The 16503-nt window shown below is 49.2% G+C and overlaps 2 protein-coding genes across 7 annotated transcripts in view; both read right to left on the bottom strand.

Moving 5' to 3' along the window:
• Nca (neurocalcin homolog) overlaps window positions 1-16503 on the bottom strand; it is a 125096-nt gene that overhangs the window by 14761 nt on the left and 93832 nt on the right. The window contains exon 3 of the mRNA XM_089552915.1: window positions 201-732. Within this exon, the coding sequence (XP_089409041.1) occupies window positions 201-578 (378 nt within the window). The 5' untranslated portion in view covers window positions 579-732. The remainder of the gene's footprint in view (window positions 1-200; window positions 733-16503) is intronic.
• The window catches only part of LOC149336459 (neuronal calcium sensor 2), a 107304-nt gene continuing 93827 nt past the window's right edge, over window positions 3027-16503 (bottom strand). For 3 of the 6 annotated variants that reach the window (XM_089552911.1, XM_089552910.1, XM_089552909.1), the window contains 3 exons: window positions 7227-7362; window positions 6292-6564; window positions 3027-3409 (listed from right to left, as the gene is read on the bottom strand). In XM_089552911.1, the coding sequence (XP_089409037.1) occupies window positions 3212-3409; window positions 6292-6564; window positions 7227-7343 (588 nt within the window). In that variant the 5' untranslated portion in view covers window positions 7344-7362 and the 3' untranslated portion in view covers window positions 3027-3211. Of the gene's footprint in view, window positions 3410-6291; window positions 6565-7226; window positions 7363-8509; window positions 8687-8805; window positions 8945-16503 lie in introns of those variants that run through there. The other 3 variants (XM_089552912.1, XM_089552914.1, XM_089552913.1) reach the window with 3 other exon arrangements.

The following is a 16503-nucleotide window of genomic DNA, read 5'->3' as shown; positions in this document are numbered from 1 at the left end:
GTGGCACATCAGTGTTTCATACTTGAAGCCTTAGTAGCCTAGCGTCTATTAGCATAAGCCACCAAATCCAACAAGTACTAACACCACTTAGGATGGCCATAGCCGTGCTCAATTCATGAAGCCATTGGAGCACTCCCTGCAAGCATTCTACAGTTGAAAACTGTTGCGGCAACCACTAGCAAGATGATGGGGCCACTGACCGTGACTATCTCGAGCATCTCCTGGCGCGAGATGTAGCCGTTGCCGTCCAGGTCGTACATGCTGAAGGCCCACTTGAGCTTCTGCTCCAGTCGGCCACGTGACGTCACGCTCAGCGCGCACAGGAACTCGCGGAAGTCGATGGTGCCGTCCCCGTTGGCATCAAAGGTGCGGAACACGTGCTCGGCAAACTTGGACGCGTCCCCGTAGGGGAAGAAGTTGCCGTATATCTTCTTGAACTCCTCGATGGACAGGTGCCCGCTGGGGCAGTCCTTGAGGAAGCCCTTATACCACTCCTGGATCTCGGCATCCGAGAACTCGGTGTTCTGCCTCAGGTCCTCCAGGACCTCGGGCTTCAGCTTGCTGTTCTGCTTGCCCATGGCTCCTCCGGCTGCCGCTGCCCACCACACGTGCTCTCTCTGCTAATATGGCACCTGTCAGAACGGCGGCCGAGGTGCGGCCGGGCTAGCGGGACGAGCGCTCCCTTCTCGAGACGGGTGGGAGTACTGGGTCGTCAGAGTCTGGACACTGCCACTGCACGGAGAAGACAGCAGGCAATGTTAGTACTGAACAAAATGTAAGCCATTGCAAAGGTTGCCTAACCATGCCGCAATGTCTGCAGTTGAGCCAGTTACCGGTACACTGCCTATGCAAGTTCTGCAGGTGATAGAACGAGAGTCAGGACACGGTAACCGACTACCGACTAACATGGTTTTTCGAATATGCAACAGCTAATTCCAGTGTTTTGGCTGGAGCCCTGCCTTCGACCAGGAGAGTCCCGGCCATAATTTTGGAATAAATAGTTTTTGTTCGTGCCTCTGTTACCTCCACACATAAATACTACACAATCCTGGAAGATGCTGATTTTGGTTTTATGGAGGTTTAACATACCAAAGCGACTGCAGGCTATGAGGAAGGCCATAGTGAAGGCCTCCGGAAATTTCGATCATATTAAGGGGGCTCTTGAACGTGCGCTGACATCGCACACTTCACAGGCCTCTAGAGGCACCACAAATCAAGGTCTCACAAAGCCTCCTAAGCCTAGTGCTCATTGTCACAATAAACAGTAAACTAGGTGCAGCGGAAGTATTAAATGAAAATAATCTGCTTGGCCAATTTCACAGTGGCGACTAAGATCTAAAAAGAAGGCGCTCAGGACTTGAAGACCACATTAAAGCGAACTACAAGCACTAGGCACCTAATAATACTGACTGGCGCATTCAGTAAATATTATACAGGGCAGAAGAGCATGAGCACAGAGTAATGTGCAGCCCATTCATACATGCAGTCTTGCTTACCTTGCTAGTGACTGTGCCATCACTCGAGGAACCGAAGTATCAAAGTTCACATTATTATGGCCTGCCAGCATCAATTTCAGGCTGACTTTGCAATGGGAATACATTGCTTAAATTAGACCATAGACTCAAATCAATGAAACTAAACTTATTTCTTGAGCAGACCACATTAAACAAAGCTAATATTCCAGATAAGTATGCCTACATTGCATTTTTCCAGTTCATGTTGCAGCTTTAAATTGCCTCACCAATTCACGAATTGGATACTTTCAGGTCGCATTGCTGCAAAGCCCATGGGTCACACTGAAAGGTGCCACACTACCATGACAAATAGTGCGTTATTTCATTGGTAATGATGAGACTGCTTTTTCAGCCATTGACCATTGCTACCCAATAGTTACATCCCCAGCATATGCTTGCTTTCAGAGAGCAGTTGTCCCTAAAAGGAGCTTTCTGGAGAATTTAAGGACAAGAATTGTGAGGCTGAACAGCAGCACACAAAAAAATTGAAAATGTCATGTACTAAACAACAAAAATTGCGGTTTGAGGGTAGAAGGGCTTGCTTAGATAAAGAAGCATGAACCTAGCCGGGAACCTTTCCTGACACCTAACAACTCAGGTGCTGAAAGTGAACACCAAAGAAGAACTCATTTGCTCAGATGACAACACCGCTTATATAAAAGATGGCCTGCTAACATGACAACCTTGATGGCCTACGTAGACAATAGACAGTTTTAGTATAGCGTACGCAAAACCTTTGCATACGCAATAAAATAGCGCATGTAGAACGCGCATGTGCAGAACGCTAAAAGAAGCTTAGCGTTTAGCGTACGCACGCAATTTTCTGGAAATAGCGTAGCCTCTTTGCGGGGCTTGCGGAGACAACATGGCGGCGCCCTGTTTGCCCGCTTCGGTTCTAAAATACCTCGTCATTGAGTTATTCGGCGCTCAACTGGCAATAAATGGTGGTATTCGCTTCCGCTTTCTGTCGTTTCACTGGGACGCAATGTTATGTGCGATAACTTGCCGGTACTCTTGAGAGAGCAGTCTGTTTTCAAGCCCGTAAGCCTGACGACAGGTTGTGTACACTGTCGTCATGGCAACGGCCATTTTTAGCACTTCTCAAAACGGCCTCAATTTTTTTTTTTCGACGTGTGGTGGCGCTAGGTACTTACCCAAACGGGGCTGAACCTGGATGTTGTATGTCTACTTAGCACCTATTGCGGAACGGTCCGCAAACGCTCAACTAAAGGTGTTGTTCGCGCTTTGAATTTAGCGTACGCAAAAAAACTCAAACGCTATACTAAAACTGTCTAATACTGCACTGCAAGTTCCGTAAGTGCAGAATATTACTTGCTCAAAAGCTCATTTACCCAATGTGCGGATCAGCTCAAATTATAGCTGCACATCGCTCTCGATGGAGTTTTTTCAGCCTCCCCCACCTCCCTATTGTGCTGCGATGACGCAAAGACCAGAAATTACCTTCCGAGCTCTAGCAACACCGCCTGCCACATCAATGAAGAACAAAACAGGTTTAAAATGCAGGCGCACTTTATTCAAACATGACAAGACAGCATGAAGCTTGTATACAAAATAACAGCACAAACATGACACAGCTTGTTAAATAACGACAAAAAAAATGTAAATTTGGGCAAAAAGACTAAAGGCACAAGAACCAAAGGAGGCAGAAGCACCCAACAGTGCATTCACAACTGAGGCTATCTCAGCTGCAGTGTTGTGTTTGCTGTGAGAAGGCCTGCAAGCTTCCGATCCTGTAAGCAGCCATCGAGGAATTCCCGCAGCGTGAGCTTGCCGTCGCCATCAGTGTCCATCTTGGAGAAGACTGCTCCTGTGCGCTCTTCCGGAGTGTCCTCATCGGAGGTGGCGGCGCCGGGCCCCAGCATTTCATACAGGGCCTGCAAAGGGCAAGAAAAAGTACAAGCTATGCGGTTATACGTGGTGTATTCACTAACACTCAAAGTATGCACTTCCTAGGCTTTGTGCATAGACTATTTTCACCTTAAAGATGCACTGAAGAGGGATCTGAACTCATCTTTTTGCTGCGGGAACTCGATCTACCTGTTCCGAGCTTTCTTAGAAACCTTGAATTATTGCCCTGTGCAGCCGATTTCCCTAATTTAAATTGGATTGACATCCAGCTTCCGCCTTTATTTCTTTAATTCCCCGCAGACAGTGGGAGGAGTCAACCAACGCATGGAGTGCCTTTCATGCAGTAACGTGGAGTCTTTGGTTTCGCTTTTATTTTGTTTTTTTTAGGTTTCCGCGAATAAATAGATTTATTCAGAGACTACATAGCTGCAAATTAGGCCCATGGACATAAAAATACGCAAGGACTCTTTGCTTTCGCCGATCACTACTTATCACTCCGCCGGTGGCAGAGCGGCAAGCCGCCACGGGACTGGTTGAAAGGTTGGTCGATTCCTCCCACAGTCTGCAAGGGAACTAAAAAAAAAATGCGGGAGCGGGGACACTTAATCAGATTTAAATTAGGGAAATCGGCCGAACAGGGCAAATTCAAAGTTTCTAAGAACGCTCGGAATGTGTAGATAAGAGTTCCAGCGGTAAAGATACGAGTTCAGATTCCTCTTGAGTGCACCTTTAACATTACACCCCGAACTTCTTGAGCATCGAACAAGCAGATGCTGCTCTCCAAAACTTTGCACAGTCCATTTAAATTGTAGGGTAGAAAAATATCACACGCTGTGCTGTTATCACAGAGATAAGCAATTGCATGTGACAGACAAAAGTAGCACACTTCAACCACTGACACAAGACATACCCCCTTACTTTTCTTAGACACTATCACTTGATAGCTGACCACTGAGCACAACAGTGTCTTATAATAGAACAAAGCAGCAGAACAGCATTGTGCGCATGCAAAAAGAACAGGTGTATATGACAGTTACATATGACATATGCAATGATACGACAGGTGTATATAGCATATGCTAGGCTACTGTCTTCATTAAGACCCCTTGTAAATTCAGTGCTTAGCATTAGTCACAAATACGCAGTGGGCAAAGAATTTGATAGCATCACAATGCACTGGTACAGTGCTGCAGAACTGATGGCGACACAACTCCTCTATCGAATAGCTTCATTCATTCATAATAATGGGCAGACCCAGCCTGTGACATAGTCACTTAGCATTAAAATTCTGAACTGTCCAGTTGCCGGCAAACTAAAATTTGGTATGCCCACCTCTCTCCAATCTGAAGCAGCTGGTGCATGCAACTTCATTGTGAGCGCTTGAAACTACCAGAATTCCACAGGTCCCCTTCTCTAGCTGCGGCCTTTTCACGACTGTACCCGCAAAGCAATGCATTCCCCGCAAAAATGCCTGGCCATGCTGCTAAGCATCAGTGAATGGACCTTCTACAACCCTGAAAAATTCATTAGAACCATGAGGCAGCAACTGAGCTATATGCTTACAGGAGATTTTCATGTGAGCTGTAGTCAGATACAACTCAAGAGCAAAGCAGCAGACACTCCTCAAAAGAGGCCCTCCAGCTAATGGCATCGACCGATTCTCATGTCATGGTCGATCCCCTTGGACCTGCTAAGGTGACATCACAGGTGGCTGGTAGGTGAAAAGCAATAGGGGATATTCAAAATTCCGCAAGTGCCCTTTCCCACATAACTATGTTGCCAAAAACAAGATGGCCGACTTTGCTATAAAGCAACCACGTGGGCTACAGGACAGGCACTAAAGGTGTGGATAGAATGCAAGAAATGTATTTTGGAAGAATCGAACAAAACAACTAGTCTTTCTTGCTTTGTTTCAGCTGGAAACCCATGGCCAGCCATCTTGTTATGGGCAACATTGCTATGCGGGAAAGCGCACTTGCGGAATTTCGAATATCCCCTATTAGCTGTGGCTTAATTGGATTAACCGTGATGTTATGAAAATTGGTCCATGCCTCCTCTGAGTGGCATCTGCCACTTCATTCTTGAGATGTATTTTGACAGTATCTGAATTCTTGAGTTGTATTTGAATGCTCGAGTTCTGAGGAGTTCTGAGTGAATTCTAGAGCCGCACCCGATCTCTCGAGCCGCACCCGATCTCTCGAGCCGCACCCGATCTCTCGAGCCGCACCCGATCTCTCGAGCCGCACCCGATCTCTCGAGCCGCACCCGATCTCTCGAGCCGCACCCGATCTCTCGAGTCGCACCCGATTTCTCGAGTCGCACCCGATTTCTCGAGTCGCACCCGATCTCGAGTCTCACCCGATCCCTAGTCGCACCTGATTTCGAGTTGTATTTTATTTTGAGTTGTATTTGAATTTGTATTTGAGCTGTATTTTAGTTGTACTTGAAGTTAACCGATATGGCAGCAAAGCTATACGGTGCACTTGTGCAAAGCAGACAACCATCACCTTTAATGTAACAAGTTAGACAGTACTTCACTTTCAGTTGGTGTGTAGCTTTGTAGTAGAGGCTACATTTTCTCCAGCACTCAGTCAAAAAGTTCAGTTCCAGAAACAGCAGCAGCAAATCAGACCAAGTAGGACTATTTGGGTCACCACTGGCTTCCAAATGGTTTCAGTTGTTTTTTGATGTTCCAATTCGTTTGTTTCATACTCAGACTGAATGCTCTCCAGGTGCTAACAAGGCACTGCCTGGCTTCATCTTTCTGAACTAAGTGCACGTCACAGTGGACACTGCAACTTAAAAGAAAACCTGCCTTGCCCTAATGGGTAGGGTGTCTGCTATACCCCCAAAACAAATCTGCCCAGTTGGTGCAACTGCCAACAGAGCCTGGCTAAAGTGACTTTACCTGGACAATCTTGACCATCTCTGTGCGGTCAATCTTGCCGTCGCCGTTGATGTCGTACATGCGGAAGGCCCACTTCAGCCGCTCCTCCGAGCTCTGGCTACCCGTCACACCAATGGCCAGCAGGAACTCCTTGAAGTCAATGTGACCGTTGTTGTCCGCATCAAACGTGCGGAAGACATGATCACAGAACTTCTCAGGGTTGCCCGTCGTGAAGAACATGCGGTAGATCTCCAGAAACTTTGCCCGAGACAGCTTCCCTGTCGGGCAGTCTTGCTGCTCCCAGGAGAAGGCAGAGGAGGAAAGAAAAAAGACAAATTTAATTGCTACAAACTCTCCACTACACTAGTAAGAATAGTATGCACTTAGCAGTGCACACATACATTTCCTAAACACCCATTTCACTAGCAACAAGAGGTTCTCGATACATGCCATACACAAACATGCTCAGAAATAATTGGCCACAGGGAACAAAAGAAGGCTTTTATATATTAAAAATCATCTCACCTTAGTCCTATTAATTTTTTTACACGGAAATCTGCTGATAACGCGACGGAAGGCAGTGATCATTTTAATTTTTAAAGGAGCACTCCGTAAACAGTAAGCAGATACTAATCTTGTTATGGTTTAAAACCTTGCTCAGTTTCAATGGGATATGCACCTCAACTGTAATCCTAATGTTAAAAATTTATGCCAGAATAAGAATTATGCTTCCTAACTAAAAGACAAAACAGTACTTCAAACAAGGTCACTCTTGTCAAGCAGTACTCAAAAGGTGTCATGAAATACCCTTACTCAAACTAGTTGCAGGCAAGTCACCAAACCCCTGAACAGTACAAGCTGTGAATGAGTACATATCAGTGACCTTGCTAAAAGAAAGGCTGGTCAAAGCCAGCTTCCAGGGGCAAAGAAACTGTGCGAAGGCAAGAGCACTTTACCTTGAACCCTGCATACCAGTCACGTATCGTGGCATCATCGTAGTCTGTGTGCTTCTTGAGGAACTCGAGATCTTCATTGGTCAGATCCACAGCCTTTGTGTTTGAGCAGCCCATCATGAGTCACACATGTGAGGTCCTGGAAATGAAGAGTTCAGTCAGGGCTTGAAGCACAAAATTCGGCCACACTGACATCACAGACTGGTTTTTTAAAAACACCGTAGTCACCCTGTTGCACTGAAGTCCCCAAACAATGCTCTAGCATGAACTTGCATAACCTTAGCGGGTCACTTGCTATGTGTTAGAAAGAAAAGCTATGTTCAGCTAAGGCACAACTTGCATACACTGGCATCCCAAAGCTGGGCATTTCTTGTTTGCCAGTGGCGACTGGTTCTGCTCAGAATTACAAGTAATGCGATGCCAAAAGATGCACGACCTATGCATATTCAGATGGATCTTCAACTCAACAAGTGGCTTAGAATGTAAACCTGCAATTTGCACGCACGCACGCACGCATGCGCACACACACACACACACACACACACACCACGCCCAAAAATTACCCATTCCAGACATGTCTAAAGCTAGGCTGTCCCTAAAGCAAGAAGTATGCGGAAACAACAGTGAAAGTTTGTACTGCTGTCAAGACAAGCGTACGTTAAAAAATATTGCACTCACTAGTCATGCAAGCATATGGGGTAAAAGTTATCAGACATATCTTGAAAGGATAAAAGCTCTGAGCCCAGCAAGAAACTTTTTTTAAACAGGAGAAAAGGTCTGCTGATATGACGAGAAATACACTGCAGGTCTTTCTGTGTGCTGCACTTGTAAGGAAACACCGGACGGACCGTTTTGCACAGAGAAAAAAAAAAGAAACACGCGGACGTTCATACAAGCACTCCTGAGGGGCGTCGTCAATACCGTCCAGAACACTCCACCCTGTGGGGGTTCTTACTAGGCCGTCGAGAGCACCCCCCCCCCCCCCCCCTCCCCGCGATTACACTGGTAACGCAGTGCGCCCAAAAGTACACGGAAAGCCCGCGAACGTCAGAAGCAAACAGCGCGAGAAGCAACAGCTTTCAACCCCCGCCGTTTATCGCAACCCTAAAAAAAAAAAAACGAACTGAAAACGTCACCAGTCCGGTAAAGTACCATACCAGGACGCCAACCTCAACGATCTAATATAAACACCCAACGGAACCACCGCGACGGTGATAAGAGTGAGTGCATGCATAGATCAAAGTCACGGTTCAGAAGGAAGATTATCAGCCAAAGAAACGAGTTACCCAGGAGGATGCAGTTATCAGCCAGCGGTTTGTCCTACTTACGAGGACCGAAGTGAGCCCCGGTCCGAATGCCAATCCGACAACGACCTTCGTCAAACCTCTAGACGTCACTGTATCGAGAGGCTCGAACAAAGGTTCGAGCTAAGCGGGACGCCGCACAAACACCACCTGCCGGCATGTCAACGACGTCGACGCGACCGCGCGCGAGTGCATGGCTTTAAGCACACCGGGAGGGTAAAGGGGGGGGGACAGTTCTGCGCCATTGTTCGGCGGGGGACAATGCATACCGCGCGCACCCTTCAATTCAACGCAGGCCATCACGCCAACGATCTGACGACAACCATCCGCATTCACGGGCACCGATAAGCGGGCAACAACGCCGCAGCCAGCGTCAATCGCTACCTATGCGTGCAGCGCCACACGCGCTCTGCGGCACGTGCCTATACAACACGGACGCCAACGGAGCGGAAAGGCACGGCCGCTGGAAGTCGATACACACGTTGCGCATGAACGCCACCCCCTGTTGCGCACAAGCCCAGCTGAAAGCGTTTCCGTTCGAGCTGCTCTAGAGTGTCGTTACATGAGTAGCTATTATCTCTAGCTGCCGATGCGTGCCTAATGTGCTCCTAAAGGCTGGTTCACAGGCTAGCGAATGAGCGATGCAGCGAAGCAGCAGGCAAGCGAAGCAGCGAGAACTTTCATCTTGTTGGAATCTCGCCGCTCAGCGCCGCGACGACTCAAAGACTGGTTTTTGCGCCGCGGCGGCAGGATTCGCGAGCGTTTCCGCACGACACGCTGTTAGGGCCTGAGGTGGCCGCCACCAACGTTACTAGACTGCCCGTCGCGCCCTGCTAAGATATGCGCATGAATTCAGCTCGAGGCAGGTCCCACTCGTTTCAAAGAGAAACAATGTCTGGTGGTCTGGTTTAGTTTGGTTTATGGGATTTAACGTCCCAAAGCCACTCAGGCTATGAGAGACGCCGTAGTGGAGGGCTCCGGAAATTTCGACCACCTGGGGTCCTTTAACGTGCACGGACATCGCACAGTACACGGGCCTCTAGAATTTCTCCTCCATCGAAATTCGTCCGCCGCGGCAGGGATCAAACCCGCGTCTTTCGGGTCAGCAGCCGTGCACCATAACCACTGAGCCACCGGCGCTAACAGTCCACAAACGTTCTGATGATGATGATGAATTTTTTTTGGCGTAAGGGCACAATAGAGCGCCATGGCAAAAAGGTGCCATTTCTCCAAGCATTCCACCCTAAAGAAGCCGAGCACCAGGTCAGCAGGAGAAAGCTTGTACCCAATAGCCGCGTTTACATGAATGCGACAGCAGCGCATCGCATTTACCGGCGTATCTCGCGAAGAAGTGCTACTGTTGACACGTAGTACTGCATCAAGTCTGGCAAGACGGTGACCCTTCGACCGCTGCACGCGGTAGAGGGGTCTAGCCAACCCCATCATGAGCGAAGTCTGCTTTGTTATCCGGCTGGGGGGAGAGTGTGGGAGAGGGGGGGGGGGGGGGGGTATTGCATTAAGCCGCGGCAGGGAAGAGGAAGGACACCTCCAAACCTGTTTCCATTCACCGCTGAAGTCGACTTGCCATTCTCGATATATCCCCGTCTGTCGCATTGATGCGACGCGCTTTCCTAGCGCGTTATAAGCGTTTACATGAATGCGATGCACTGCTGTCACATTCAAGTAAACGCGGCTATTGTATCACCAGTGGATACCCCCCCCCCCCCCTCCGGCCTACGAAGACGAACTTCGTGACGAAACGACGCCACACTTTAGATCAATGTGACGTCCTCCAAACCCAAGACTGCAAAACGGGAGGGAAGCGGCCGGAGCTGGGATAGAAATTCAGGCTTCAAATGATTCCAGGAAAAACAGACCGCAATCCAATACACGACGGGGAAATGAAAAATTCTACGGCTGTTCTCTCCGCCACGCTCTCTGATATGAATCGAGGAGAACGAAGAAAAAAAAACACAAAAAGAATGGACAAAGCGCGGTAGCCCGAGGCTTTTTATAACGACGCTCGAAAATGGTGACAGGTCATTCACAAAGCAAAGGGCGTTCCCTATATTTGCGTCAATTGGGGGTCCGAATGCAAAGGCAAACGCGGGCGGATAGACCGCTTTAGCACACCGCTGTAAATGGCTCCCTTCCCCTCCGAAGTCAAGAATCGAGGAAGGTCGATCCCGTCAGAGGCCACCGCTGCGGGCCGATATACGTGAACGCCCTCGAACGTATATTACACCTATATAGAAGTGACGAGACCTGGGGGGGGGGGGGGGGGGGGGGGGGGGGGGCGACACGGCGCCGAGACGGAAACGAATAAAACGAAAGACTTCCGCGATGACAGTCGAACACGACATCCGGCGGCGGTGGCAGCGGCCGGACCTATACCCGCGCAGCTACACAACGCACGTAACGCCCACTCACGCGACCTGTTATGCCAGGGCGCCACAGCAGGCTTTTTTTTTTTTTGCCACCTCTCGAAGACGCCGACATGTGGGTTCAAACATCCCTACAGTTGCGAATTCAACTCTCTGGTACACACAAACAAAGCTCTCGCGGCACCGCAAGCGATCACGCTTTCATATCTACAAAAGGACCTAATACCACCACATACGCAGGTGTTGGGGCCCTTCGTTTGCAATGAAATAAGGCTTACGGTTTATGGGGGTTTAACCTCCAAAAGAGCATCAGGCTATGAAGGGACGCCGTAGTGGAGGGCTCCGGAAATTTCGACCACCTGGGGTTCTTTATAACGTGCACTGACATCGTACAGTACACGGGCCTCTCCGAAGACCGACGGGAAAAGAATCGGACCTCCAAGCTGCTCCCCCGCTCGGCAACAAGGCGAGACTGGCAGGTACTCCAGAGGAAGTAGGGTAGTGCGGACATGAGAATGTGCTGAGGGGGACACATCCGTGAGCAAACGGAAAGCAGTACACACACACACAGCGGAGAACACGACATACAAATGGAAAAGCATAAGTTGGCGCCTGCAGCTCCGAAGCGACACTCCCCTCCCCCACTTCCTGTGCGCGCAGCTGCGCAAGACAGGATCGACGAACGCTTGCGAAAGGAGAGACAATCTCACGCGATTCGCCAACCACGCAGCACGCATCGACCCCCGGCTAAACCACGAAAACAGACGCATGGAGGGGGGGGGGGGGGGGGGGGGGGAATCATTACACGCGCGCACCCCCCCCCCCCCCCCCTCCCATTTCCGCTCTCCCGCAAGTCCCCAAGCAAAGGCTGAAAATGGCGAAATATGCGAAGAAGCAAGGTACAGGCAGGATAACGCACGCTATACACCGGTGGGAGCAACCCGTACAGGGATGGACTCGGCCGACCACGCGTTTGGAAACGCCGCGGCGAGAACATGTGCTTTCTACGGAGAAAATAATGCGCGCCAAAATTGGGTCAATCAGCTGGTAACATTACCAGGCGGCTAGAGGCCGACAGCAGACGGGCGCTTTCGAATTTCGCCTCGGCTAAACCGCGGCGGGACCGGCAGAAACCTAAAAAATAACCCCCTTCCCCCCCCCCCCCCCCCTCTCCATACTCGTGGCCAATGGCAGAATTCACTGCCGGTCGTTACACCCTACCACACAACATAGACACAAGCCCGAAAGCTTCGTGCACAGTTCCGCTCACTTCTGCCATTATTTAACCTTACGCCAGCGTCGCGGAAAAGTAAAAGGCAACGAGACGTGCGCAAGTTTCGATACTGCTATACTGCACGCAAAAGACGAGATTCGAACAATCAGGAGCAAACACCAACTCCCCGAAAATATCGTGAGACAGAGAACGTATTTCGCGCCGAAGCAACGACACCGTGTACGGCGCAGACAGAGGTAGAAGGCGTGCACACACGACCGTGCATGTTTGCAGCAAGGCACGAGCAAAATTCGAGCACATCTGTTCGGGTACACCACTCGAGCCCAAATAAAGATCCAAGCAATTACGCGTACTGCGACTTCGCTTCGACAACACCGTCCGATTCGCTTCCGCAAACACAGGCGACGCGCAAAGAAAACGCGCGCGCGCACACAGCGTAGCGCGGGCGAGATACGGTCGGGCCATCAACGAATGAAACGCCCGGGCGATCTCTCATCGACCGCTCCGGCGACGCTACCCACAAAGCCAACACAACAGGTTCGTTCAAACATCTCCCTCATCGCGCCGCAGATCGGGTGCAATAAGCGCGCGGCGAGGGTCAGCCTGGCCGCGATCGACCAGGCCGAAGCGAACCACCTGGTGACGAAACACGCTGCTCGGACGATCAAGAACACGAGGGACGCTTGACAGAAAAAAAAAAAACGACAGCCGAGCTAGGCGCAACGGGAGGAAGGTGGAGCAACCGTCAGCGAGAACGGTCCCGTACAGAGGACGATCGGACAAGAGCGCCATCGACAGAAATTGCCTGCATTATTGATAGCACGAAGCGGAAGCCAGTCAAGCCGCGCGACGGTGGAGTCAACGATGCATCCCACTGCCTTCGGGAGGGAGACGGGGACCCCGTCAGGCATCACGACGCGACGTAGAGGTCGCCTCTCTCACCCACGACGGAACGCGAGGGTCTGGGCAAGGCAGACATACAAAAGAGCTCCAACTGCGGCTATATAGTATATAGCTTGCGCCTGACGTGTATGGGACCACGGCGGCGAGCAGCGCATAGCCTCCACAGTGCTCACTGGAACAGGTAGTATAGTGATAGGCGCACCCCGAAAACTTTTCACTGTGGTCCTGGACCAATATGAGGTCGGTGCAAGGTTTTTATGCGACAGAGCACCAAGTAAGTAAGGTGACGAATAGGGCCACTGGTACGAGACTGTTGTTTAAGTAGAGCTACATGAGTAAAAACTTAATACGAATAAAACGGAAGTAGTGCACTCGACAGTCTCGGAAGGGAACAGCAGTTTACGTTAGGCAGCAAAGCACTGCCGTTGGTAACGGTAGTGGCTGCGCACCAGTCCACGAGGGTGCAATTACACCGGAGAATTGAGAAAGGGGCGGACGACGTTTGGCAGGTTCTCTGCGATCATGAATGGCGGTTTACCAATATCCCTCAAAAGTATACAACAGCTGTATCTTGCCGGTACACACCTAGGGGGGCGGAAACTTGTACGCTAACTAAAAGAGTTCTACTTTAATCTGAGGAAAACGAAGCGAGGTATAGATAGCTGCAAGGTGCAACGTTAAGAGACCGGAAGAGAGAAGAGTGGATTAGGGAACAAACGCGACTTGATGACATCTTAGTCGAAATCCAGGAGAAACGGGCCTGGGCAGGGCATGTAATGCGAAGGCAAGACAACCGATGGTCGCTGAGGGTAACGGAGTGGATCCTGAGAGAAGGCAAGCGTAGCAGGGGGCGGCAGAAAGTTAAGTGGGCGGATGAGACTAAGAAGTTTGCTGGGATATGGTGGCCGCAACTGGCAAAGGACAGAGTTGATTGCAATGATATGGGAAAAGTATTTGCCCTACAGTGGGCGTAGTCACGCCGATAATGACTTATGGACTCACCACTGACAGCGAGGAACTGAGCAAGAGCTCCGAACGAGCCCCATGCACAGCTTAACATTGGGAACGCCGCAATGTGGTACGAATGACCAATAACGAGTTCTCGAACACAGAGTAACTCACTGCTGGGGCAGACCGTGCGATAGGCCAAATCATGCGTACGCCGCACAGAAGAACACGGCGAAAGCAGAGGTTTTTTTTTTTTTTTTGCATAGTACGGGACGGGCGGAGCGGGAGATCTGACAGACAAAAGCAGCAGCAGCAGCAGCTTTGTCCAGCGCACGTTGGACGTCAAGGGAGCACATGACAGTGCAAAAATCAGCGTGCCCATTTATTACGAACAGCCCAGAGACTTTGCGCAGAGACTTCGCGGCGCTGCATGTTTCGGGGACAGCGCGAAATGCACGACTGAGCGCCCTCGCAGGTACACCTAACTAAAATGATTTTTTTTTTTCAAGAAAGGAAACGGCGCAGTATCTGTCTCACACATATCGGCGGACACCTGAACCGCGCCGTAAGGGAAGGGAGGAAGATGGGAGTGAAAGAAGAAAGAGAGAAAGAGGTGCCGTAGTGGAGGTCTCCGGAATAATTTCGACCACCTGGGGATCTTCAACGCGCACCGACATCGCACAGCACACGGGCGCCTTCTGCCTTTCGCCTCCATCGAAACGCGGCCGGGATCGAACCCGGGAACAAATGTTTTTTTCACATCACGTACTCTGCCAGAATTAGAAAATATCGTAAACACTTATTTGGTAAAATTATACACTTGGATGCAGGCGAATAAGTTTAGTTTAAACTTGTCAAAAACCAGGTACATAATTTTCAGGCCTATTAATGCCCCTGTTCATTGCACTCTTAACCTTACATATGCCAATACAAAACTGCAACAGGTAACAACTCAGAAGTTTCTTGGTGTCTGGTTTAATGAACATTTATCATGGAACACACACATTTCCAAACTTCTCACTGACCTCAGTAAAACTGTTGGTTGTCTTTACAGGATCAGCGATCTCTTGCCCGTTTCCCTAAAAGTGTCCATATACTATGCGCTATTTTTTTTTCCCAAATTGTCGTATTGTGCACTGGTCTGGGGCACTACAACAATAGGTAATTTTCAAAAGTTACTGATTTTGCAAAAGAAGGCATTAGGGGCTATTGAGGGTTACCATGGTAGGCCGGAAAACCTACCAACATCACCACTCTATCATAAGCATAATTTACTTAAAGCAAACCATGTTTACATATTTCGCCTGTTACTGTACATCCATCGTAATCGTTTATGTCCCATTGCTCCGAACCGCCCTCCTAGTAAATACCCCCTTCGGCAACACAGAAACTTGGTCCCTAAAACAAGGACAAATTACGGAAAACAAAAGCTCGATTATCAGATTCCAGTCGTTCTCAATAACCCATCTCTAAGTGTCATGTTTGATTTCCCAAAGAACAAGTTTAAAAAAGACATCAAAAGGTTACTAATCAGCACTGACGCAATATAATTTCGCTTTTACTTAGCGTAGCATCTCTTGTTTTCATGTTAAATTGTTTGTGTGTGCGTTTCCTTTTGTGGCCTCCTGCCATGTTTATATACTACCTTTGATATGATTTATGGTGCACTGTCTTTGTTTTAGTTATTATTGAAATACTGTCGCTTGCTGCAATGTTTTTTTGTCCCAATGTTTCTTTGTCATATTACTTTAAATTTTGTTATTTATGTGCTGCACACTGCTGCATGAACTGTTTTGGGGAACTGTGACCTCGTCAGGCCTTACCGCCTTTTGTCACAGTTCCCTCTTTCATTTACTTGAAGGAAAATAAACCTCAAACTTCAAACTTCGGCTCAGTAGCCGGGCGCCCTAAACACTGAGCCACAGCGGCCTTTTCATGCTTCCAGTACAACAGTTGGCCAGTCAATACTGAAAGACGTCCGCTAGCCGGGCTCTCGTTGAATATTCACAACGCATATCATTGCGGAATGGAAATCAACCAACCTTCGATAAAAAAATGCTAAACCAGGTCCAGCATCCATCTCCTGTAGTGTGCGTGCGGACTAACAGTCAATATCAGGCGCACCATTCCGGCCCTGAATTCTCTTTTTGCCCACGAAGCAACGCACACCAACTACGAGCCCCGGCGCCAGTTACGATAAAAATAAAGAAAACCCATCACCACTTTCTGACACGCTAACACCACTGAGAAGTTGGCGTTGTGGTCAGACGCCGTTAACAAAATTACGTTCAAAACTGGGCAAAGTGCTAGACGATTCCAATACGCTGTAGAATCACTAGTGCAGACGTTCCCACTCCGTACTGACACTTTCAAGCAGTTATACCTCACGAGAACTACACGTGACAAACATTTCACAAGCAGTTGCGTTAATAGCAGCTCACCGTTACATATCTTTCGGTCACTCGCAGAAAATTTTTTGCACCTCGAACGCGATTTATGTGGGTCAC

Source organism: Amblyomma mixtum, chromosome 7 (genome assembly GCF_055824585.1).
Source record: "Amblyomma mixtum isolate Tamu chromosome 7, ASM5582458v1, whole genome shotgun sequence".
NCBI lineage: Eukaryota > Metazoa > Arthropoda > Arachnida > Ixodida > Ixodidae > Amblyomma > Amblyomma mixtum.
Note: the sequence above shows the minus strand (reverse complement) of the source record. Positions and strands in the feature narration are given on the sequence as shown.